This window comes from Cydia pomonella, chromosome 10 (assembly GCF_033807575.1).
Source record: "Cydia pomonella isolate Wapato2018A chromosome 10, ilCydPomo1, whole genome shotgun sequence".
Lineage (NCBI taxonomy): Eukaryota > Metazoa > Arthropoda > Insecta > Lepidoptera > Tortricidae > Cydia > Cydia pomonella.
The window spans coordinates 11,937,400-11,965,043 of NC_084712.1; the positions used below are offsets into that span (position 1 = coordinate 11,937,400).

The window sequence follows — 27,644 nt, forward strand, 5'->3', positions numbered from 1 at the left end:
TTGGCACCCCATACAACCTGGATTGCGCTGGTCTTGCAGTAAAACCTTTGGTAAAACTCAGCGAACATGAACTGGCGAGTAAGGGGTGCAGTCAGGTAATTTTCGGAAAGCTAGCGCAAACGTATTAAAATAGCGAAGAAAAGTCTATGCATGCATGTAAATCAAAACGGAGATGCTAGTATGATAGAAATAGTAGAATAAATGATATAATTCTATTTCATTCTGGTTTAGCCAGCTTTCGTCAATTTACCTTTACTGTAGGTACACAAAAGAAAAAACACGACTTTACAATATTAAATTTATTAGTAAAAATATTATACATCTTCCACAATATTGGAGAATTATAACTTAATTAATTAAATATTTGATTATCATAGATTATAGCACTTCTGATTTCTTAATTTTCCGTCATGCACTTACTACTACAGCGGGAAGCGTCAGCGTCACTAACACGTCTCGGCGGAGGGACGCCGCACAGTTAAATGCTCTGCTCAAGGGGAACTTCTAAGAGAATGCCACGCTGTCGTTTGCGCGTGTGCGATGAGCGGAAATACGAATACGAGACAAGCGGGTGTTGGCGCGGCTGGCTTGGGTGTCACGCGACAGCCACCGATTAAGGAGACGTCTCTCTTTTTTGCATTTTTATCAATTGGCGTTAAATACTATTTCGTGCACGCGGCTTCGTCTTGTCTCGTGTCCGCTCACCGCCGTCTTACCAGCGTGGCATTCCGCCAACAAACATGTGGGGGAAATCAAAAAGGCAGCGAGAAGCTCATGGAGCTCGAACGCCTCATTAAAATTCTACCAGGTATGCTTCCATAAATATACTTATTTTGGGTACATCTCAACAAAAATAAATATCTACATTGGATCAACGAGCACTCAAAAGTTTTACTAATTTCAAATAGTACGCTAAGTAAGTACAATGACACCCCCAGTGCCACATTATTCTCCCTGGAAACTAAACGAATCTCATTACTGCAGTAGCCGAGTCATATGTCACTATATTATTTAAATTTTAATTTCATTTATTATTATTAATTCGAATTATTTAGATATAAAATTTTCGTTTACATCCCTATTAAGACTAAGATGGGTAACAAAATTTTAAAATAAACACATCAAAAGCGATAAAAAGCGTAGTGTTACACAATTTGTATATTGTTATAAAATCCTCGCTGTACATCCGTCTATCAAAAACATTGTCGATTCGTAAAACTAATTCGTGGATAATACAAAATATACGGGCGTTACCATTTGTGCGTAACACAACACAAACTACTATACCTAAGGAGAGCTAAGCTGTTTGAGGACGCTACAATTTCATATCCTACTTGACTATGGTACCAGATTATATAATTTTTGTATAGGCGTGATAAACATAAGATCGAAATATGTAAAAGAACTTAAACTCTATTCCTTAACATGTAAATGGTAAATATTTAAAATGAGCAATATACTAATAAAAAGGACAAATAATGGTCATAAACGTATTCTAAAACCAAATCATTATAATCATATTGTGGGGGAATTCAGTAATTACCGAGTTGATCCCTATTACCTTTACACTAAACACAGGCATTTAAAACACTACAAATAACATTCTGGCACGTATTTGAGGACAAACACAGGTATTCATCCTTCGAGTTGTCACAATATTTAAGATATGGAAAGTACTCAATAAATTCGTCACACAGAACACTACACAGATAAAAAAACACGACACGAAACGAAGTTTTGTACTCCCGATGACAATTAGTACTACAAAATAGTATTGCAAAACACAAGGCAGTTGCGAACTCTATCGAGTCCCATGGATATACGGCGTTACGTTAACAATTAATACGACAATTAATTATGTGTATATAAAACCACTTATTGACCAACAGTTGGACTTGAAGCACCATGTTGAACATTACATAAATCAAACGTACGACACTTACTCCTTGCCTTTATTCTTAGTATGAAACATTACGAGCTATGAGATGACTCCACTTGCACTGAGAATATATCTCCCAGTGAGAATCTATCCTTACATATCCAATAGTCACTTTTGCATATGGCTAGGTCACACAATAAATATCACTTCTTTCGGTTGTTATTTGGTTATATACCTTTAAAGACGTCACGTAAAATATGATAGGGACAATTTACTCATCTTTGTGTATTTATCAGTTTAGTAGTTTAGCAGAGAAGGTATTAGACTAAAAGGTATAAGTTCAAAATGATAGAAGTGACACGTTATACGAAACCAGATGGTATGTAAATTAGATTGTTGTTTTACAAATGTCGCACTAGAATTACGAATAGGTTAATTGATGAGCCAAGTTCGAAGACATATTCTCGGCAATTTGTTAATATTTAAGTTGAGATACGTCACATTAAGTAGGATAAGATACGTCATAAAGTGAAAAGTGGGGTTTGTGGAAAACCCCTTACAATACGATTGTATGATATTTGAGTCCGACCTGGCGGAGACCACAACACGCTGAAACAATTTCGGATTATTGTATTTGCGGTTACTTGAAGTACTATATCAAAGAAAAACCCACGCCACTATAAACAAGTAGCAAAACAGTGACTTCGGATACTGGATATGTCATACGGGCGACTCTCAAGGAATGAAAAAAAAAACATGTTGTGGTCTTTGCCCGGTTTTTACGAAATTAGGTACAATAAAGCCTGCAAAAATGGGCTAGTCACAGTCATTGCTTAGTGTTAGTAAGCAGTGCTGAATTAAGGGCAGTTGCTAACGTAAGAAAGAACGTAGCACTTTCCACCGACAATTATCGACCAAGATTGTGGAGCACCAATCTTGGTCGATAAGGTTATTAATGCATAATGCATGCACGTAACTTGCCCTTGGGTTAATTCAAGGCTGCTTTAACACTATCATTTGAACTTTTATACTATATTGATCATATACAAACATCAGTTGTTAAGTCATTCGCTTCAGATATATTAGGCTCATTGCCGAGGCCTTGGTTTATTGGTTAGTAAAAGAATACACCAGACATAATCTCGTCGTCATAATCGGTAGATATTGTCAAAATGATGCTCGCGACTTGACTGATGGATTCTTCTACTTATATTGTCAAACTTATCCACTAACTTTGACTACATGCAAAGCCGAAGAATGCGCGCTTAAATTGATAACAATGTCAGCATTACTTTCGTACAAAATTTTCTTAGACTTTGCCTGTCTCTTGGTTATATTTTATAATAGCTAGGCGACATAATTGTGTATTGGTGTAAGAACAATCCGTCTATTTCGTATTAAGATGCTTGTTAGAGCTAGACGGACGGTCTTATCAATATAATGTGAGTGGACCGGACAAAATGGTCATATTTTATATGCCTACTGGTCGATAAGTGAACTATCGCCTGGGAAGATACGTATAAACGATGGAAACAATACGCGCGCGAGATGTCCAAGCATATCTCTCGCGCGGACCGTAGAGGTGCGTTCGGTTACCGTTAAAAACGTTACGAGTTATATTTTAATAACAAAACTTCCGTGAGACACAGACATACGTATTTTAAGTCGACGTTTGCTCGTGAAGATGCTCCTTTGAAGAGAAACGGGCCAAGCAATCGTGAGTGACCTGGTTTGATATATGTAATAAGTTACGAGTTCGTAAACCCTGGATTGATCGTGTCGTAATTTGGCTGTATTTACAAGTATACTAGGCAAGCATTTGCCATTCCAATCCGATATCTAGCCTGTTATTGAGACCGCCGACATTATTATATTAATTTGATTTTAGGAGCTGGTATCACATCTGGCTGAGTGTCTCTTTAACAGGAATGTCCAACGTCACACAAGGAGTTTCCGTTAATGCGAGAACAATATTGTACTTCGTTTTGGAATCCCTGGGAAAGTTCAGCTATACTATGTTTCGAGCAGAAAGTTGTTCGACGATCAAATGTAGGTATAATTATGAATTAAAGATCTGCATAACTACAGACTAGGCTTGTACTAGACTTAACACTTATGAGAGTAAAACGTTGATGGCCATATTTTCATGAATTTTACTTTACGGAGAATTATATTGTAGAACAGTAAGGACGTAATAGAAGTCGGCTAAGAAAAAATGACCATATAAATGGTCAGTAACGGTAAGCGAACGCAAGTAAGAAGTAGTATTACCGGTGGTGGTGTCACGGTACGGGCGGGCCGGGGGTGCACTATGAGTGGTAGGCGGTCACGTACGACGCGGGGAACAGGCCGCGGCGGTGTGCGATCTCCCCCTGAAACACGAGGATAAACGTTATGTGACGCAGCGGGTTTGCCGGGGATTATGACGGAGTGAGCAATCAAAAATACCATAAGGAAATATACAATGGAAAAAGAAGTAAAATATGGTCTGGAAAACCAATTTTATCAGTAGACAAATTTGAAAAATGTACGAGCTCGACGTCGAGCTCCCATACAAATATCGATTTTCACGCCTTTTCTACTAATAAAATGGTTTGTAATACTATATAGGTACTACATGGCTATAGGTAAAAGTGTCAACATTGTCAACATACCTGCCACCAGTGCTGGTCGGAGCGGTCCGTGACGGTGATGACGTCACCGCGTCGGAACTCGAGCTCGCCGGCTTCCTGCGGGGTGAAGTCGTATAGCGCTTGCACCAACGTCTGTAACAATATGATATCGCCAATTAGTTAAAGGCATACTTACTTATTTTTTGAGAAGAAATATATGTTTCGGTAGTCTTCCTCTTCTTACACGTTCGCTACTTGCCCGAAACCTGGGACATCGAAAATGATTTGTCATCCAGTTATTAGCAAAGAGGAACTGGAGGAAGGTCATTCGGGCTAGTTTTTTAAATTTTATTTTTATGTAAAAATATATTTAACCTCCAGCCGGGTGGCCTTCCTTGGTATTTTGAATCTTTACTACTATTACTGAACGTATGGTGAACTAAGTATAGGCGATTGATAATTACTCACAAGGAAAGGTACCCAACTGTCCGGCTCCGATTTGATTTATTTAGATATGTTATAGAGTAGTCTAAAATAACAGACACAGAGAGATTGGGAGAAATTGTGCTTTAAAGTACTGATAAGTGACTAAACCCTATAACTTCTGTAGAGAATTTTGTTCAAACAAATTTCTAGTTAATGACTGGCTTGATTATAATAATATGTTTGAGAACATGAAAAAATTATCGTGCACGTGTTTTGTTATATCGGCTCAAGCTTATATATTCCTAAAAATAAAACACTTTTTAGCAGAAGTAATTTAACTCAAATTATTAGTACAGCATAGATTTATAGAATCGAGTAACGCCTAGCCTTCCAACCCAGAGCGGGAATTTAAACCTTGGAATTAAGCTTTTGTCAAATGAGTCAGCAACTTAACTTTTCGAATTCTTCGTGCCGCCCGGCAACCTTCAATGTTTCTAAAAAACTGTTAAAAAAGGCTTCAATATTTACCTAAAAAGTTTCATTACTTTAATAAGTTGGAACATATATTTAAATTTATAGCTTTCGAGCTAAAGTGTGAATGTAATTAACCTGGATAATGGCATGGTGTAAAATGGCAATTATACACGCGTCGTGCACACGCAGCACGTACGGGATTTGAATTAACTGAATTATTAAATTATGTCAAGTGGTTTAAACCAATTAAGGATTACTGGTGGTGTAGCAATCACACCCTAAGAGGCTACACACACCTCACAAGTCGACATTTACAATATGTTTACATATTTAAATTGTATTCCCTGTAAGAAGTAATTTGAGTTCTTTTGTGCAAAATAGCGATGATTTTAACAAATTTGTGGGATTACATTTGTATAAGCTTGTGAATATATTTAGTCCCCCTCCAAGTGATATATTTAGTTCATCATTATAGTTATTGTGATGTAGTTTAAAGTTATTGTTTGAGTGGATAAGATCACGTTGTTTACAGCTACGAACCATGATATTTAAACAGACGAACTCATTACTTTGAGTTAGGTAGTAGGGAGTTATGAATGCGAATATTAAACCGCAGTTCGTGTCATAATTTCATCATGTTTCTTATAGGTAATGATTACTGATTAGACCAAATATTAAAATCCGTTGATTCACCATTTATGCAGTGACGAGTCCACCTTGTCACGTTTTTAACATAATATATAATTTTCAAACCCACGTGAAAAAATACGTTGAAGGAGAATAAAATCAGTACGAACCAAAAATACGATAAGAAGAAATGATTAAAATATGAAGAATATTTTAATCATTTCTCATGCTCTGAATGTGATAATGATACGATGAAATGATATGTGTCCGCTCTAGGGCACTTTCTAAGTACGTTTTTTTCTCTTTTTTACTATAAGCAACTAAAAGTTTGGTTTTAAATTTGTTGTACAATTTCCATTCTGATAATTCCATAAATAACGATATTTTTATCTAAATTGTTAATTATAAGTATCCTCGAGAAATACTACCGAAGTTTATACTTAGCCGTATTTTCTAAAAGCACATGTATTTTACTTTTCTCGTTTTCGATATGAAAAGTAGAGTGTTTAAGTCGGTCAGTCTTGAAATATTGGCGCTCTGGCTGCGTTCGAGCGCTAAACTACCTCGACAGAAATGGGTACCTTTCATCCCTTGGTTAACCATCTGCTATTTCTCCCACACGAATTGTAATTAAAATGTGAATGTGTTTTTTGACAATCTTCCTAATTCTTCTTCCTTTTAATGTCCGTCTTTAGCTATGACTTATAAATGCAAACAGTCAACGATATGCCACGGTTCTTTTTGGCCCACTCTGTAAGTGTTGGTCCGTTATTTGCAGCCCGCTCATATCGTCCAATGCTCATGATGTGGACTTTTACCTTAAGCTCCATGGTGGTCGAACCATTTTTTTAATACATTATGTAAGTACTAAGTACTTATAAAGCAGAACCGTATCATAGTAAATTAGCCAAAAACACTTTCTCAGGTACTTTCATGAATTATTAATGTAAAACAGCCTACATTTTTTATTTAAATTCGTAAAACATTCTCGCGTATCCAGCGTATCGGCATTCCAATTAATTTTCGCTCATGAATCAAGTTCAGCAGGTGTTATGTCTTGAATATTATCGGTAACGCTCATTCGCCTTGGAGGTAAATTATAACAAGGCATGTTCTTATGTTATAACAGGAACATTTTGAAAACTTTCTTCGTACGTAATAAGTCTTTTATCCGATTCTAATTCAACCCTAAACGCATAAAGTTTTCCTTTAAATGGCTATTGTACGTTTCATTTATAGCATTGGCCATACAGCAAAAGCGTGTAAGAAAAATGTAGTGCCCAAGTGCCCCGTGTTTAGTTTGTCCTTGGCTAGGACACTACAGATGTATCCAAGCGTCACAATGTCCAAGCGAAACAATGTCTTATTGTCAATTAATCCATTCGTTATGCCCACTGCCAAAGTGTCTAGGTGTCATAATGCCCACTTTCTGACACTTGGATTGGAACATATGCCCGAAAGGAGACCAAGGGGTTCAAATTATGACGACATCGTCCGTCAAGATGATCTGTCCTTCGTTTTGATTTGTGGGTCTCCCACTCCGTAGTTAATACCTTTGACCACAGATCATGATCATGACCCGTGTATACCAACCTATTCCAATACTGTTAAATTGCGCAATTTTTGATCCATTTAGGGTTCAAGCTAATTTGGTTGTCAATACTAACGGTATGAAATGACCAATGTAAAGTAAACCCTAAATGGCTCAGCAATTAAAGTCCGTGACTGTACATTTGCATTAGTCATCGAATAAATTATTTTAAACTGTTACTGAATATTTTTAACCTAGCCAGTGAGTAATTGGAATGAATTCAAACTGGGTAACATTTATTCCTTGCACATGCGGTACCAACATATCTAATTACTCATAAAGGCTATGCCATTACTCATAAACGTCCGTCAAGGAGTAAGTTGATGAATTGATCGATGATCAAATACCTAAACGCTCGTTTTAGAGTACTAAAAAACAAGTTCCGTATATTCCATGTCTTACAGTTATCACTTATCACTAGATAATATCTGCGAGACCGAGCTTTGCTCAGAAAACATATAAAAACTCAAAAATACGCGTTTTCCCAGAGATAAGACCTAGCTAGATCTATTTTTCGCCCTTGAAAACCCCCATGTAGCCAATTTCAACGAAATCGTTAGAGCGATTTCCGAGATCGTTGAAATATATAAATAAACAAGAATTGCTCGTTTAACGGTTGAGTCTTGTTCGGAAAGAGAAGAGACGTGGAATGTATTGGGCCCCATACATACATTCCACGACTTTTCTCTTTCCGCAAATCCGCACAGACTCTATAAGATAAACGGCGTTTATATAACGTTTATAAAAACGAGTCTTACGAGTCCCAGTAAATAAGTATCATTAGTCTTGTTTTTTGTAATATGTATCTGTGCTTTTGTGCTTACTCGTACAACATATTATCGTCAAAACATTAGTTTTTGACTACACTAAGTATGCAAACATTCCCCGTATAATAAATAAACAGCAATAACGGACGCCCATGTGTTCTCGTGTCGGACTGCTATTTGCGACCAGACATTATAGAATAACATAAAACTGGAACATTCTTCCAGTTGCCTACTGACCTTACCGAGCGTAACGCCTCTACCAAAACAATATATACCCCATCAACCGGGGTGAATAGAGATGAAACCCGAGAATTAAATACCTAGTAATTTCTTCAAAACTACACAAATTGTATCATGCATCTACTATTATTATTATTTTCACTCGATTGATACAATTTGTGTGGACAGTTTTTAAGAAATTACCAGTAGCCGTACCACCAGTTGGACACTGACATATTCGCTGGCGTGAGCGTAACTTACTTTCTATGCATCTCGCTCGTACTGACATATTAGTGCGAGCGAGATGTGTAGAAAGTAAGTTACGCGGACGTTAGCGAATATGTCAGTTTGTCAGATAAGGCAGTCGTGGTAAGGCTACAAATGTCATTCCCTATTGACCCCATTGACGGTATCTACGCTAACATTAAATTTATTATTTATTTATTTTAAACAATTTTTTCACATCAAATGGCATTCTGTACCAGTCAAAACTGTCAAGGTGGGTACAGTGAGAAGCGTAAAAGTCATACTTCGTTATTATTACTTTTCACGACACCAACTGCAAGGCCCTCTTGATTGTTCAAAAACTACTGAGAAAGTTGCATTTTATCCACCTGTGAGGCAAAGTAATCAAATGCAAATTTTGAGTTTTTTCCTTATGTTATCTAGTAGAATTGACTTTCAAATGATAATTTTAATTATTATTTTTAATACGTTGATTTGGATTTGTTTTTTCTTTTTTTGGTATTTCATAGTTAGGGGGCGTCCATAAATTACGTGAGATGATTAAAGGGGGGAGGGGGTCGAGTCAAATCTCATCTAATCTCACGTTGGGGAGAGGGGGGGTCTCGACAAATATCACGCAATTTATTCTCTGATTGAAACAAAAAAAAAATTATACTATTTTGGTCCATTTAATCCAAATTGTATGTACATGCTTAAACTAGTCGTAAATAAAAGCACGAACAAAATTGTTTTTTCTTTTTACAATAAACAATCCAACGCGTTTACGTAATAAACCCACATTCTGAAAAATCTCACGTGAGATTGGGGGACGGGGGAGGGGGTTGAATAAAATCTCACGACATCTCACCAAGGGGGGAGGGAGGGTCAGAAAATTGAAAAAAAACACCTCACGTAATTTATGGACGCCCCCTTAGTAGTTTCCTCACGTGGTGTGTGTGTGGTGAAAAAATTTGTGAATCCTTGCAACGCTCAAGATTCCACTTCTCGAAGCACGAGCGTAGCGAGTCTGAGAACCTTTCGCTTGCTCGGGAAGTTGTTGTTAAACCGCTCGTGCTAATCAATATTAGCATGAGTGGTTTAACAACAACTTTACCCCCTTGTAAAACAAATAACTATTTTATATAACGACGGTGGCAAACGCGCGGCCTATGGCCAGGCGCGGATACAAGATTTGGCTTAGGGGGGGGCCATTTTGAGAAAATCATATATTTTTGCACAGAAAATAAGGTAAAAAAAAAAGTTACTCAATTTAGTAATGTGAGAGCCAGGGTTTTAGGGGGGGGCCATTGCCCCTATGCCCCCCCCCCCCCTTGTATCCGCGCCTGCCTATGGCCAGTCTACAGAGAACATAGCAAATGCCTTTCTCTGAGCCCTTTTTTTCCTATGCCCATCAGTTTTCTATTTTCACTCTTGTGCACGCGCAGGGCCCTTAGGGCCTAGTCTGCTTAATCGTAAATCCGGCCATGTATTGAAGAATTCCTGTGACTTTTTAGAATCGAAATCTCTACAGCTACTCTAAGCCCGACAGGAAACCAACAATTGTTGGAGATACTTTTCCTAGTGTGGTCGAAGCAGTGCGCTCGATGGCTACGGGAATGAGTCCTGACCGGGTTATTTTCGTTACTTTATCAGGGTCAACGCCGCACTATTTACTCTGACATCGGCGCGCCTTTAACATGGACAAACTGATATTGATTGGAACTAGTTTGTAGAGTAACGTCGGCGTTGGGGACCAATTCCTATGTGCCTCGCCGATAGTATAGTTGGATTTTCATCATCATTACCATATCCTAACATATCAGTTCAGACGTCCAGTAAAGGACAAGGCTTCCTTCAAGGAAGCTCCCTGTTCGTATAACTTTTCGGCCTGTCTGGGATTGCGACAGATTTAGATTTTAATTCACATGATATTAAATTACAATGTAAATCCTAAATTAATATATTAATATATAATCCTAAAAAAATATCCTAAATTAATATTATGATTGTTAACATTATTAGGATACAACTTATTATAATTAATTATATTTATAATTATAGAATCTCAACTGACCGAGCGAAAGCGAAAGTTTTCGTTTCAGTTTGATAAAAAAATATTTTGTGTGTCCGGATGTTTTCATCTACTGGTCACATTTTTCAACCAATTTTGGTGAGCAGGTTCGTGGTAATTATATAGATATTTCGTCTATTTAGTTTTTGGAAATACAGATATTACAGAAATTCTCACCTGCAAAAATGTACGAAGCGAATATATATTACCTATAGGTCCTACTGACAACTTTTACTGTGAGACCAACCCCGAAATCATGAAAAAAAAAAACGTTGGGATTCATTTGGTTGGTCTAACGTTGAAATTTTCTATGGGAGAGTAAACATTTCTTGCTCAGTAAGACCTACATATTCACACCGTAAATTATTGCAGGTGACTACATTTACAGCCTGTAAAATGTCTGAAATATCTCTCAATGTCTATGTTATGTTATGATACGACTTGTGAATTGTTATACTCTTTATGTTAGTTTGTTTGAATATTTGTTCCTGAGTTATTAATGCTTTATATGCATTTAAGTATATCTATTTATTTAAGTATGTCCCCGCCTAGTACTGATAGTTGAGTTTTCAAACGACTACTTTACAAGCATCTTCTGTCAGACGAATTTAAATAAGGTTCACCATCATGTTTATATACATAATTATATGTATTAGTCTATCTTTTATAAATTATATAAGTAGTAGTATTTAACTATGTATATATATTTAATATTATTTAACTTCACGTTTAAATTTTTCCTTATTATTTGTTATTAATTTCTCCTGCACCAACATATACAAATGACTCTATTTGACCCAATTGTTGACTGGTAGAGAATGCATTTTGGCTTTAATTTCGCCATTTGTACATTTTTCTTTATTTGTGCAATAAAGTTTAAATAAATAAATAGTTATGTTTAGTTTGGGGTTCGATCGATCTGTGTAAGAGTGTATTTATTTAACTTCGCTATAGTAGAATGTATGGTTGTTACCTCTTCTGGCACGACGTCTTTGAGCTTGACGTCCTGTAGGCGGCTGACGGACGCCGTGCGGTGGTAGTCCACCAGTTCGTTGAGGGAATTGAACTTCACCACCCAGAGGAAGAATTTGCTCGACGCATCGCGCAGTACTTTAAAGTGTTGAACGCCGTCCGGACATCTGTTTAAAAACAGACACAAACTGTAGTATAGGTTCAAAAAATTAATCGTATTAAAGCAATGAAGGGTTCTAAGTCCAATTCCTCACTAGAGTGCTAGTGTAGCGTTTGGCAAGAAGTCAGTGCATATTATGGTAGCGACATGACAGCTGGTTAACACACAGTAACACGATTACCCTTATAATACCTAAACGCTTTGCTATATATCATAAGGAGTTTGAGGAAACTCAACGAGCTGTAGCGCCTACAGAAAACGGGATGCACTGGTAATGGAACTTCATATTTTTTAACAAAACATCAATTTAAGACGCAAGGGCACGGACGCTTCTCCATACAAATGTAGTCCTCATTAGTCCCCATGAAAGCGTCCTGATTAGCACTGACCGTCAGCGCTTACTTCGGCATACATATTTTATATGGAAGTATGCAAGCTTACCGTTCGTGCCGGTTTTATTACATTTCTATATACCATTTACGGTAAGCTAAATGCAGTTTTATTTTACGTTTGTAGCAAAGGAAATGTACAGAACACTTCCAACCCATACAGCATTTAAAAAATGCTTATCTTCTATTACGGCTATTAGGAACCTAAGTTCCTATTGTAACATATATTTACAGTTATTGAAGTCCGGACTGGCCTAGTGGCTAGTGAAGCCAATGGTCCTGAGTTCAAATCCTGGTAAGGGCATTTATTCGTGTGATGAGCACAGATATTTGTTCCTGAGTCATGGGTGTCTTCTATGTATTAAATTTATGGAGGCCAAGTCTCATTTTGGGTCGCTGAGCCAACGGAGTAAGTAAGTAAGTAGTTGTCTAATTGATCTTACCGTGGGACTTAGTCAATTTGTGTAACAAATGTCCTATAATATTTATTTTAGCTAGTACATCTAGCAATGTCCTCATTATGCCATAAGAACACTTTCTTACAAGGTAATGGTAGTCATAAAATGTGGATTTGTTTGTCAACCGTGTCACACGTTTAACCGATAAGTTTAATGTAAACAGAGTGTAACCAATCTTTACAGGAAAATTGGACGGATAAATATCAATTTAATTACATATGACACGGCGGTCAACTCAAATACGTCTAAGTAATGAATAAATAAATAAGTATTTGGGGACAATCTTAAATAGATCGACCTAGCCCCAAACTAAGCAAAGCTTGTACTATGTAGTACTACGCACACGGTAAACAGTAACTAACGTTAGTGACTGCGTGAACTCGATAGCATTCCCTCTCTATCGCACCGAATCAGTCACATCAGTGCGAGCGAGAAAGACTGCGATCGAGTTTACGCAGTCTCTAACGTAAATGTCAAGTGTCAACTCGAGGTGCGGCTACTGAAGTTATCAGTTATAAGAAATTCCATATACTAAGTAAGTTTTTTACATTATGTGTACGTCGTCGTCTAGCCATTCCCATAAGTAAGACGAATTTAACAACACCCCTCACGATAACATTCAGTAAACCGTCTCGAACCATATAGGGCTTACGAAATAGATATACATAATATTCTCCGTCCTCCATCAGCGATCAAAACAACAGTAACAAAAAACAATCCTGTGTCCTGGCTCACAGGAAAGGATAACAATAAAATATAGTTCATCGAAGCAATGATATAATTTCAAGCGAGTAATTTATATTTTACCCAGTTTTACTTTTTTATACCTGAATTAATGAGTCAAATTTCCTTCCCTCATACCTATAAGTATGCTGAGCAGCTCATGATACGAGTGTGCTGTTATAGTACATTGTGCAACGAGGGGGGGTAAGTGAAATTTTGGAAGCGAGGGTGGTAATTAAAGACCCAAGGTTGCAATATTCTTACCCCCGGAGTCACACACAATATTTTTCATCACACTTGCATAGAAGAAATTTAATTTTAAGCGAAATAATTCTTAAATACGGTGACATTTCATACATTCGTCCGCCATATTGTCATTCTTTGATAGGTTAGGCATCGAAGACACAGACCTATTCGGCATTCAGCCACGATTGAAAATGATGTAAAAATAATTTAATCTGTTATTAAACTAATCAAATTAAATATTTTGAAACATAAACAAACATTAAATTATCAACGGCAGTATTTTTAAAGTAAAACTCATTTACACTACGTGGTTTCTATGAATTCGTGACACAATTAAAAAAAGTTAAGGGAGTTATAGCTTTTTTTCACAATCCATAACTCCCGCGGGAACATTATAGGCCTTCGGCCTTCAGTACACCTGCTTGAAATAAGATCTTTTTCAAGCAAGTGTGATGAAAAAACACAAACTTCGCTGAAAGCAGTTACACTACAATACAAAATCCAATGAGTCACGTTTGTAACCAGTGCGCTAATATCACAATCAGTAACAACAGCAAACAAATTGTTGTTTTCCGTTGCAGTCAGTTGAGAATGAAAGTACGCAAAACAGTCAGTTCACGTATACCGAGATTTATGTATGAGTTTCGTTATTAAGACGAAAGTTTAGTGGTCATTTTTCCATACAAATGTTATCGTCATTTTCCTCTCTGGATTTTGGCTCTAGATGTTTTTTTCTTTATATGAGTCCAATATTACTAGTACCTATGTCTGTACGTTTTTGCTTTTTTGTTATTCTATTTTTATAAGAACTAATTTACTTTAAACAACGCCGAAAACGGCCAAATAAATGCGCCGTAAACAGACGCCTAGCGTACAAAATCAGCAACAATAAACGCGAAAATTAAACCGGTCAGACAAAGATAATTTCTTTCTCATTTCGTTCCAAAAATTTGTCTACGATTAATAAAGTTTTGGAGGAGGAAAATTTCGAAAACGAAACCTCGACTTCTGAGATTTTTACGCAGGAATTTTCGCCTAAGCTGCATTTGTTGCACTAATTTTAGGAGCTGCCCCCGTGAGCGCTACTGATATATTTACCCTAAAATTCTCAAACCTGAGGGGCTCAGTTGGCATTTCCTCTTAAGCGTGGCTTTCTTTCTTTGTCTGTTCATTGAAAAACATAAATAGAACTAGGTACTTAATACATATCGTATTTGAATAAGATTGTCGTCACGTTAAACGTGGTTTTAATGGATTTCAACAACCTCAAGGAAACATAGAGGCTATTTGGATTTGCAGTTCCCACCTGTTTGATTCATTCTATTATGGCCTTGGAGAGCGGATAATAAGTTTGCTCTAAATTGTCCGTCAAGTCTATGGTGTATCATGGTTGTCATTGTTCATTATTTACCCACGTGTGTTATAAGAGTAATTTTATACTAGAGATGGGCCGAATATGGATGCTGAATACGAATATTCGGCCGAATGTTCTTTATCATTTTAATAAACCATTTGAAAACGCTTCAATAACATTAGCAGCTAAAGATAAATCGCTTCCTAGGCAATTTCCTAGAAACAAACAGGTCAAAAGGACTCGTAAACAATTTTTCAATACCCTCCAAATTACCAAAACGTCCTATGGATTGAACATGCCTCGTCATGTGTTTTTTAATGACAACGAGAAAACGTAATCTGATACAAGAGACAACTTGAAAAGTTCCGGAGGAGATTTTCAGCATTGAAACAAGGCAAGGCAATAAAAACATATTCGGCACTTTAACCGAATAATTCGGCCGAATACAAATATTGGAAAACTTGCCAAATATGCTGAATACCGAATAATTACCGAATAATCGGCCCATCTCTATTTTGTACAATACTTCATGATTTCCGGGTTTTGAATGACAAAAAGTTGTTCAGTATCTTACGCATACGTACGCACTTTTCGGGTACACTCGAGTCGAGTTATAAAATTATTTCTAATATGGTACGCAAACATACTAATACAGAACATTAGGTACAGGGCCGGATTTAGGGGAGGGCAACCGGGGCTACTGCCCCGGGCCTCCACAAAAGAGGGGCCCCCCACAATAGGGAATTCGGTAAATTTACCATTTTATTTGGAAAAATTTTGGGGCCAGGGGGCCTCCACTCCTTTATTGCCCGAGGCCTCCAGACCTCTAAATCCGGCATTGATTAGGTATCTTGTCTAATATTATGTCAGTACTACACGTACATTAAAATTAAATATCATAGTTTCGTTTCGATCACTTATCGCCGGAATTACTCGTCAAAGTGCTAACGAGCTACAAACACGATCAATAAGTCAATGACTAATTCTGACATAGGCCCTATCTATATTAGGAATGTGTAGTAAACGAGTTTTGTACGATCTCCTTACTTAGGCTGACTCACGAATTTCGACGGACAGGTTTAAGTGAAACGACGGAAAATAGAGTAGAAATTTGATTGAAAATGTTGCGAATAGGGTTTAATGAAAAGTAGCACAGCCGCGGACAAGATATATGGTTAGAAAGATATTATAATTTATAACTCAAGTAATTACAAAGGGAGCTTGGATGTCTTTGGCAGAATTAGATATCAATTTCTGTATCTAAGCGATTATGAAGACACGTATAGGCATTTCTAAAGGACCGAACTATTATTCAAGTTTTTTCTTTGTTACGCCCTGCATACGGCAAAACTATTAGACTTTTTTTTATAAAACAACAGTTACTCGTAAAGTTTGTAATAGACAGATACTTTCTTAAGTTTCTCAATATATCGAAGACAAAATATTATAAAAATAGCGAAAGAATCATACGAGCAATACATGACTAATACAGAGGCCGAGCGAGAGATATCGAAAAATAAAATATAAAGCTGCCGCCGCAGCAGCTACTCTATTGCTTGCACCCAAAGCATGACTCACTCGAACTGTGTGCTTTTTTTCTGTGCCAAGTCAAACAGAGGCAGAAAATGTTTATCGTATTTTCCGTTTTTAATTCGACGTCCAATAACCAAGCTCAGAACAAGCTTACATTTAAAAGCAAGTTGCGCAAGCACTTATTTGAAAACATTCGCGACTAAATGTCTGCGTGATATCTCAGACTAAGTCCATAATTAAATTAAATAACTTTCCAATTACAATTTGAACCACAATTATTCCCTATTTCGAAAGGACGATGTTCAATAGGAGTATGTTGTTATTAATTTTATTTACACATAATTTCAATCATAAGTCAAAGAAATTAAACAGTATATTACACCACCCACGCCTTTTTAGGAGTGGATATAAATAAGTAAAATCATAAAATAATAAGTTAATAACGGTGACAGAACCCTTCATCGGATCGGATTTTGTCCTTTGTTAAGAAGCTTAAGTCATGTTGTATAGCATGTCGGTGGCAAAAAAGCACACGGCCCCTTATGATAGTGATGGTAAACGATTATCGTAGCCTATGTATGCCTGCAACTCCAAACATATCACATGCGAGTTGTCGGTTATATTGTGCTATGATAATATACCATGTTGCCCGAGCCGAAAACCTGCGATCGCGCGGTAGTTTTATTTAGCTACCGTCACTAGTACTTATATAATTTAACGTCTTCCTCTGGTCACGAAAATGGATTGTCAGCAAGCATATTCATCAATAAATAGGACAAAATAAACAAAATTCTCGGTGTCTTGTTTTTTGCAGGCCTACTGCGAACGTTGATAGTCGAAATCTATCGGTCGAATACGCAAGAACGATAGACAAGCATATAACAATTAAAGATTTTCTATGTTCGCGATAAGCCCTCATCCCGCAATCACGTTGCGGGCCGCGAACGGGACACCGTCGCGCAGATTCCAAAGATGAAGGTGAACCTTGTGTTTGACAGCTATATGGAGTTGGCCGGTCGAGGTATTTTACAGATGGCGCCAGCACAGCTTACTCTGTCAATTATTTTGTCAGGTATTTTTTGAAATTGTATGCCCTGGATGCCAGCCCTTTAAGCCAACAAAACAGAACAAAACTAGAGACAGGGAAAGCTATGATGGCGCCATCTATGCATACCTATGACAGTTGCCAACCCCATTCTAATAGTTGACAGACTGCTTGTCTCCTCTATTTCTCAGAAAGTAAGTCATCTACCTATTACAAACACTGCCAAGTACTGAGATATTTACGTTACGTCAGGGGAATAATGGCCTTCAGGAGGATAACATGAGAAGTAGGAACCAACAAATGTTTGACATTGGTCATTATACAAGGAAACGGTTTAGCAGCACAATTAATGATAAGGAATTTACTGATGTAATGTAGTCATGTACAAAAGCAACACATGATCGACCATTAGTAAATCTTATTATTATCTTATATTGACATAGACACAAAAAATTAGTGTCCGACCGATGTTTCAGTTTCGGATTCGGCATGTTTAGGCATAAAAATCTACCTATAGTGAATCATCTTATGATAAATAAAAACACTCATCAGTAAATTAACAATCGAAATGCCTACTTTGTAAAGCACATATTATTATTCTGCTCTGTTATTGTTTAATAACCTGTTTAGATCATTAATAGAATCTTTCTTGATAAGGTTGACATAAAATTGTATGAATGTCAACATGATTCATTCATTGAACTACTAACAGTTTCTGTTATCAATTAAGTCCATTGTTCCTTAAAATTAAATATTACCTAAAAGGTTAAAAGGGCTTCATGTCTGCTGAAAATTATTACGTAACCCAAATGTAGGTTCAATGAACTTATTTTTTTATCCAAATTTATACACCATGTTTTTTTTATTTCCGTTAATTTCAAAGGTGCATTCCTGAGCTTAAATTATTACAGGTGACTAAATAAACAGCCTGTATTCAGAAAAAAAGATAAACAACAAATAAACATAATAATCGCTTCTAGTCAAGTAACCAAGTAAACCCTGTAAATAGGGCTACCATTATCTCAGCTGAAGTAAAATCAGGATTTTCCCCACAAAAATGTTTCTTATTAAAAAAACATAATAGTTTGTAGTTATATGCCTGACACAGATTTTACTTGAAAGCTTTACAAAAGCCTGCTTTGACAGAGTCCAAACTATGACAAATCCAGGGAATGGACAGATGGCAGTTACCTATACCGAATTATATTCATGGAAAAAATTAAATTCTACCCAAGCATATCACCAATATGAACTTACTTGACAGATAAGGAGAAGTCTCCAGGGCTTGATTCACTGATCCTTATAAGAAATCCCCCTTCTGGCTTATTTGCTAATAGTCTCTCGGCATCTGCTCTTGTGATCCTTCCATAATACCAACTGGAATTAAATAAACTGATGTAATTAAAGCTATTTCACATTTCTGTAACATTTCTACTTCATGCAATATCAACATCAAATTGAGGAAATGAAGCCCACAATTACCTATATGTTTCTACTTTTTCTCATACAAAAATGACAATTTATGTATTGCTTGAAAAGAACATTAACCTCTCATGTACTGGGATCATTTTTTTCCAATAGTTTCCTCATATGCAGATCTGTGTGCTGGCATTCCAAGGGTTAATATTAAAATGATTCCCGATACTTTTAAATAAACAATGTTTGTTATAATTTTCAAAGCTTGTTTGCAATTTGAATCAGCTTGACTTAGTAGTAAAGTTGATGTAATAAATGATTAATTTTGTAAATGAGGTGTAATTCTATGTAGATGAGGAAAATGACTTCTATTATCATTATCAGTGTATGAAAAATATTGATAAAAAGACCAATAATATACTGTTGTGTTATATTAGCTCACATAAATACCATTTTAAGGAAAATAGTTGATCATTTAAGATAAGTTTATGGCTGATACCATAAACATAATACCATAATTTTAAAAAAATGTCTGAATAAAATATTTAAGGTACAATGGAATGGAAGGCCTGTGTTCAGGTTTCTAGGCAGCTAGAAGTTAAATGGTTAAATAGTGTTTGTTCATTGATAGTTTAAAAAACTTTGCAGTTGATAATTAATAATAATCATACTGGTACCGTAAAATCTGGCAACTTTACCAATAGATGTTCGCTTTGCCACCCGTAGAGTGCTACCACAAATCCCGATTAATCTTAAAATTGGGAATATTTTTAAGTTCGTATTCATAATGGTAGAAAATTACAATAATTAACTGGCAACACTATTTAAGGGAGGGTATCCCAGAAGACGTCTTTGCCAGCCATTTTCGATCCGAAATTACGTCAGTGACATAACCTCAAAGGCGGTGCTCCGAAAATTTCATCAATTTGTGTCATGAATACTGGATCCCGGTACGTATATTTCCATTTTTAATGTTACTTTTATAGTTAAGAGTAGAAATAGTACTTTGTGAATGGTGTAATGTTTGATTTATGTCTCTAAATTTCGTTGGCAAAGTTACCATACCAAGTTCTGCAATAAGTAATGGCAACTTTGCCATGTTTTGGAATGGTTTAGGGCTGTCACATTCAGGAACCGATAAAAAAGATTTTAACTTACCTATCTATCTACATTAACTTTATAGACGGAGATAATTACGAGTATTTTGAGTGAGAAGTTTCGACAAATTGGAAGTTTGGTTTGATTTCATATATGTATAGAGGGACTATTTATAAACAATTTCTGGAAAGTACCGCGAAAATATAACCCGGGGTTTAGGTATAAAATCGTTTTTATTAACTAACTTTTGACTAAAACTAAATTTTTTGACAAGCCTTTATTTTTAATTTCTACATTTTTTCGGAGATATTCGGTAGTTAATTTGCGGGAAGTTTTATTCGTTAAAACTAAGTCTAGTTCAATATTCGCACCAAAATAGTACATTACGATACAAGTGCGAAAAATAGGAAATTCGAAACGAGTGGCGATAAATTAAAACACGACCGAAGGGAGTGTTTTAAATCGACACGAGTTGCGAATTGCCTATTCGCACATGTATCGTACAACGTTTTACAGTACATATGGCCCTTTAAATGTTCGACACAGTAACGTAATATGCTACTTCTCGCACTAGTGCTATAAAGTAGCCCCATATGTACTGTAAATATATATTTCAGTTTAGGTCTGTTCCAGGTGTTCCAGGTTTATACAAAGTATACATTAATAATGGTTTTAATTTACTTTATGGTATGTTATTGAATTTTTGAAGTCTAGTTCAATATTGACAAATTTATCACAAAATAAAAATAAAAAAATCTCTCAAACCCCTGACTTAAAATTTCTACATTTTTAGACAATTGATCTTGAGCTTAAGTTAAACCACATATATCAAATAATATCAAAGTCTAATAATATCGAACCCTAATATCGTACTAACTATCTCCGTCTATTATTTGTTTTTACGATTCTGTATCTCAAAAGTAAAAAATAGAACCCTTATTAGTTGTCCGTTTGTCAGTCGGTTTCTTCAAAACTCTGTAACACTATGATAGCTAATATAAGAATAATGAAGGAGGACTAGCGGAACCGCAGGGAAAGGCTGTAAATGCGAAAGTTTCAAAAATAATAACGTATACTTTTATGTGTTTAATTGGGAACATTAAGTTTTCCAAAGGGGTTGATATTATATTTTTTTCGATAGTCTACATTACGAGGACTCGCACACTGTGGTTTATTTTTAAGTCGTATTTATCTTTAAATATAATTTTTTTAATCTTCGTTATGACATTTGTTTCAAATTTATGGCTGTATCGCTATTGCCTAAGTCTCGAATTTATTATTATTATTATTATTATTTAATAAGCAGGCAGGCAGTTTGACAACTGATATGACCTGTATCCAATATTCATAAAGATAGTTATCATGAACGAGTAGTAGATATCATGTGCTTGTCTAATTTATTTTTAAACTGGTAATTTAGATTGACAATTTAAAAAAATATCCTTAGTTAACATTAAGGGTTACCGCAGCAACGCATGTTTGATTTTGTGGTCACCATTGGCAACGTGTGTTTGTTTTTTGGTCACTATAGCAACGCGTGTTTGCGCAAGAAACTGTCATATGACAGATTGTCAAAATCAAGTTATTTTTTAAAATTGTCAAACTAAATTAGAAAGACCAAGGTAACAACCTGTACAGCCATCGATTTGCAACAAATGTCATAACGAAGATTCAAAAAATAATATTTAAAAATAAATACAACTTGAAAATAAATCTCACGCAGTTTCAGAGTCCATATACTGCAGATTATCGAGAAATAATACAATATCAACCCCTTTGGAAAACTTAATGTTCCCAATTGAATACTCCATGGTCATTATTTCTTTTTCTTTTGTTTTAGAAAATGGGTCGCCGTAGTCGAAGGAAAATTGGATCTCGTGGTTACAAAAATTATAGTCAAGAAATGCTAGAGGTAGCAGTTGATCTCGTTAAAAAAAAGGAAATCACATCATTAGAAGCTGAAAAGCGATTTTTTATTCCTCGCCGTACCATCGAAAACAAAGTTAAAGGACTACATATGAACCCACCTGGTGGTCAGCAACGTCTCAGTGATGCAGAGGAGAAAGATATTGTTGATGTCTTGATAGCGGCGGCCGACTTTGGTTCACCGTTGTCTCGATTAGACCTACGGATACTGATATTCGAGTACTTAAATAAAAATCGACGTGCATGTTTATTTGATAATAAACTACCTGGCAAGTGGTGGGTAAAACATTTTTTAGACCGACACCGCGATAAATTAACGGAGCGCTCAGTGCAAAATATTAAAAGATCCCGGGCAGAAAAATCTGCGGAAGAGTTTGAGAATTACTTCGAGAATCTAAAACACACTGTAAAAGACGTACCTCCAAATAACATTCTAAATTACGATGAATCTAATTTATCTGATAACCCGGGGTCAACCAAATGTATATTTAAAAGGAAAGTTAAGTATCCCGAGAGAATTTTAAATCATTCCAAAGGGAATATATCTATTATGTTTGCAGCAAGTGCAGATGGATGTCTACTACCAGTGTACACAGTATACAAATCGGAGCATTTGTGGACCAATTGGTGTTCAAATGGCCCCCCAGACGCGAGATATAATCGGACTAAGTCTGGTTGGTTCGACGCCACAGTTTTTGAGGACTGGTTTGAAAATACCGTAATACCATGGGCTAAAAAGCTTAAAGGACCGAAAGTCGTTATCGGAGACAATTTGTCAAGCCATATGAATCCAAACATCATACGATTGTGTGAGAAAAATAACATACGATTTGCATTTTTGCCGCCAAACTCCACCCACATATCTCAACCATTAGACGTGGCCTATTTTGGACCTTTAAAAAAATGTTGGCGACAAATACTGACAGAGTATAAGATAAAGAATCCCTCGGAGACACAAATAAATAAAGGACATTTCCCGCTTCTATTAAAGCAGCTGCTCGAAAAAATTGAAATATCAAACAAAAACAATATTAAAGCTGGATTTAAGGCCACGGGCATTGTCCCTTTAAATCCAAACAAAGTGATGAAAAAATTGCCAGATTTTGAACCTGAAACGAGTTATAAAATAGATATTGCTCTTCTTGATTATTTACAAAAATCCAAGGCACCTAACCCGCTAAAAAAATCTGCAGTAAACAGAAAGTTAAAAGTGGAACCAGGAGCTTCGATTTCATCTCAAGACTTGGAAACACTCATGGGTAATGTTAAAAAAAGGCCACAAAAGAAAAACGCTTTGGACAATAAATCCAAAAAATCAAAACCAGATAAAACAACTACGACTGGACAAGACGAAGTAACAACTTTATCAAATATTCGAAAGTTACCAGAAAACCAAGCATATGAAGACGTAAGACAGTGTAGGGCACTTAAACTCACAAAAGTAGATGCAAAGCCTAATATTCATGATGCAAGGAAAAATACACAAGAAAATATTGACCCTTGGACAAATCCAGTAGCATCTACTTCAGGAACCTGTAAGAAAAACAAAAGAAAAGCCTCCAACAAAAAAGTACATCAGTCAAAAAGACTAAAAGCTGAATACAATAGTGAAGTTGATAATGACGACAACTATTCACTACTGGATACCTCAGAGGAAGAGACGGTCAGATCGGAATACGAAGATAAGGTGTTGGATGCCTTTAATGAAAGAAATAACGTAAAAGGTGAGAATACTGTAGAAAAGCATGAGGACAAAATAGGTAAAAATCAAACAAAACGGACAAAAGAACTTGAAAACCAAAGAAACCAATATAATAAAACCTCAACACAAGCAAAAAAAGTGAAAGTAGACGACAACTACAGTGGAGAGCAAAATTCGGACTCTTCGGAAGACATTTGCTTGTCTGAATATAAAAAACGTAATTTTGACTGTATAATGACAAACCAAATAGAAACAATACCAAGTGAAGAAATAGATATAAACAATATACAGAATTTTATTGAAATTGATGAAAACGGAGAAATTATGGAATATGAGACATGTTTGTGGATTGAAAATAATAGCGAAATAAATCAAAATAAGATTAAAAATGATGAAGTAGATGAAAACGTTAAAAACACCATAATAAATGAAAACAACAGTCAAAAGGTCGAAACAACATTAACAGAAGGAAATGTTTCCTCTAAGAAATTTTCAGTCGAACATAAAGAATTTACTAACATGGCAACAGCAGGTCAAACAGGAGCGACAGAAAAAACAGAGAAACGGAAAAAAATTACTATTCTATCAGATATTCGAAATACATCTGAAAACAAAATAGTTGTAGATACAAAAAAACTAAAAAGAGTTGAGAAGACTGTTGACCTTTTCAAAAGTATGATCAATAAGTATAAAGAAAACAAACAAACAGAATGTCAGATGGCTGAACTTAAACTTGGACTGGACTTGCCTGGAACAGCACAAAACGAGACTGCTGAAGTTAAAAAAAATACTAAAAAGAAACAAAACCAAACTGAAGAATGCAAAGAAGTACAAAAACTGGACGCACCTGAAACTATCCAAAACAAGACTGAAGAGAGCAAAGAAATAGAAAAATCCGACTCACCTCAAAGGAAACAAAACAAGACTGAAGAGAGCGAAGAAGTAGAAAAATCGGACTCACTTGAAACTAACCAAAACAAAATCAAAGAGAGCGAAGAAGTTGAAAACTTGGACTCACCTGAAACTAACCAAAACAAGACTGAAGAGAGAGAAGAAGTAGAAACCTCGGATTTACCTAAAACTGACCAAAATAAGACTGAAGAGTGCGAAGAAGTAGAAAAGTTAGACTCGCCTGAAATTAACCAAAACAAGACTGAAGAGAACGAAGAAGTGGAAAACTTGGACTTACCTGAAACTAACCAAAACAATACTGAAGAGAGAGAAGTAGAAAAATCGAACTCACCTAAAACTGATCAAAACAAGACTAAAGAGAGCAAAGAAGTAGAAAAGTTGGACTTACCTAAAACTAGCCACAACAAGAATGAAGAGAGCGAAGAAGTAGAAAACTCGGACTCACCTGAAACTAACCAAAACAAGAATGAAGAGAGCAAAGAAGTAGAAAAGTTGGACTTACCTGAAACTAATCAAGACAAGACTGAAGAGAGCGATGAAGTAGAAAACTCGGACTCACCTGAAACTAACCAAAACAAGAATGAAGAGAGCAAAGAAGTAGAAAAGTTGGACTTACCTGAAACTAACCAAGACAAGACTGAAGAGAGCGAAGAAGTAGAAAACTCGGACTCACCTGAAACTAACCAAAACAAGAATGAAGAGAGCGAAGAAGTAGAAAATTTGGAACAACCTGAAACTGACCAAAACAAGACTGAAGAGAGCGAAGAAGTAGAAAACTCGGACTCACCTGAAACTAACCAAAACAAGAATGAAGAAAGGAAAGAAGTAGAAACATCGGACTCACGTGAAACTAACCAAAACAATACTGAGAAGAAAAAAGAAATAGGAAAACCGGACTCACCTAAAACTTACCAAAAGAAGACTGAAGACGATGAAGAAATCGGAAATTGTTTGCACTTATCTGACGCGAACCGAAACGATGCCAAAGAAGAAGAAAGTGATTATGACACAAATAGTATAGTTATAAACCAAAGTGTCTTGGTAAGATATTACATTAGAGCAAAATGGAAATACTACGTCGGATTTGTGGAAAAAATTGACGTTCGTGAACAAGAAATATTCTATACAGTACATTTTTTAAAGACTATAAAAAAACCAAACTTGAAATTTGTCGTCACAAAATATGACCGAGATACTGTCCCGTCCACTTCGATTGTAAAAATAATTCAATTACTCTCCGGTAAAAAAAATAGGGAATATTATTTAAATGACAGTTTTGACGATGTTTATTTTTAGTTCTTATTAATATTTTTATATAATTGTTATTACCATCTTAGTGTCATTTGCTTTGTGAAATTTACTTTTTCGAAAATTATACTAATTTCGTTTAATTTTTCTCTTTATGTTAAATTTTTAAAAGACACTTGGTCTATGATTACAACATACCGTATTCGTAAGTTACCTACTCATTTTGTTTCCATTTATATTGTTATGATAAAATGTTGTTTAATTTTTTTATTTGATATTTATACACCTAGTTAAGTTGCCGTACCAGCATTTTCATGTTCGAGTTAGATTGTTAATAATTGGTTTTGTTAAGCTACTAAGGTGTATTATTAAATAATTAATAATGATAATTGACATTGAGTGAAAAAAATAAAAATTATACTAACAAATGAAGATGTGTAAATTTTTTGGACAACCCTAACAGCAAATCTCAATTTACTATGAAAAAATCGTTATTGGGTGAGCAACTTTGCCAAGTTGATGTTTCTAAAGTCATAAACAAATAAAAAGAGCAACAACTCCTCGAGATTGTAGTTGTATGGCCTTTTTGAGAGTATGTTTCTATATTCGTTGTTATCTAATGTTTTGATATTAAGGTACAAAAGCTTTTGGCAAAGCTGCCATACAGTAGAGTCAGCTTTGCCATATTAAATTTTTGGCCATTAATATTTATTGCTGTAAACTTCTGGTAAATTAGATTGTATGTAGAACGTCTTTATAAAATATATTAGGCAATAAATTAATTTTGAACTCAGCTTCAGTGTATTTTTTTGTAAAAAACATCACTTAAATTTTTGGTGACTATCTAAAATGGCAAAGTTGCCAGATTTCACGGTACAAAAAAGTTAATATGTTCTAATAATCAGCATCTACTTTTTATCTCATAATAAATACAAAGTAATATACTTATGCTGCAACTGTTTCTAGAAACTTAAAGCAAGCCTACAGTTATAGTTGGCTGAGAAATTGTATGGGAATTTTGTAACAATACAAAAAGTGAAATTCATGTATTATAAGTGGATGAGCTTTAGGAACTGTTTACGAACCTGTGGTTTTTCATTTGGATATAGTTGCTAGGTATTAGTCCTTCTCTGCCGTCTAATTCTGCCCTGTACCAATTCATGTCTTCCTCCATATTTAGTATCTGAAAGAACCAAGTTCTAGATAGAATCAGCGTCGGTACTTTACATAATAACTCGGAAACTAGGTTATCGTGTTCAAAACTTACTTTTAGAACCTGGTTTTTCCTAAAACTCAGTTCATCATCAGCGGTAGCAGTGAAATCGTGTTTTGCTATAGCCTCCATGATCAAATTAGGCACTTCACTGAAATGTCACCGATTACCAAAATAACTCACAAAGTATATGTTATATTCACAATACTTGGGGTCAAGGCAGTAGAGTAATCATAATGTATGAATTATCTTATAAAGTGATTTAAAATAGTTTGTTACTGTACAAATACTTGGAACAAATTATTTATTCTTTCGTTCGATCTTCACCCACAGCCACACATCAAAAACTAATGTTACC

At 35.6% G+C, this 27,644-nt stretch overlaps 2 protein-coding genes across 2 annotated transcripts; one reads left to right on the forward strand and one right to left on the reverse strand.

The window, feature by feature from the left end:
- Positions 1 to 284: 284 nt before the first annotated feature.
- On the reverse strand, positions 285 to 27,644 carry LOC133522108 (growth factor receptor-bound protein 2). The gene is made up of 6 exons (XM_061857320.1): positions 27,341 to 27,644; positions 27,159 to 27,256; positions 19,029 to 19,148; positions 11,865 to 12,030; positions 4,534 to 4,644; positions 285 to 4,251 (listed from the first exon to the last, which is right to left on the reverse strand). The coding sequence occupies exons 1-6, from the start codon at positions 27,416 to 27,418 to the stop codon at positions 4,189 to 4,191; spliced, it is 636 nt and encodes a 211-aa protein (XP_061713304.1). The 5' UTR covers positions 27,419 to 27,644; the 3' UTR covers positions 285 to 4,188.
- LOC133521724 (TNF receptor-associated factor family protein DDB_G0272098-like) lies at positions 23,467 to 26,061 on the forward strand (the record flags this gene model as incomplete). Its single annotated transcript, XM_061856788.1, has 1 exon — positions 23,467 to 26,061. A coding segment is annotated over exon 1 (2,595 nt), but the record flags the coding sequence as incomplete, so codon positions are not given.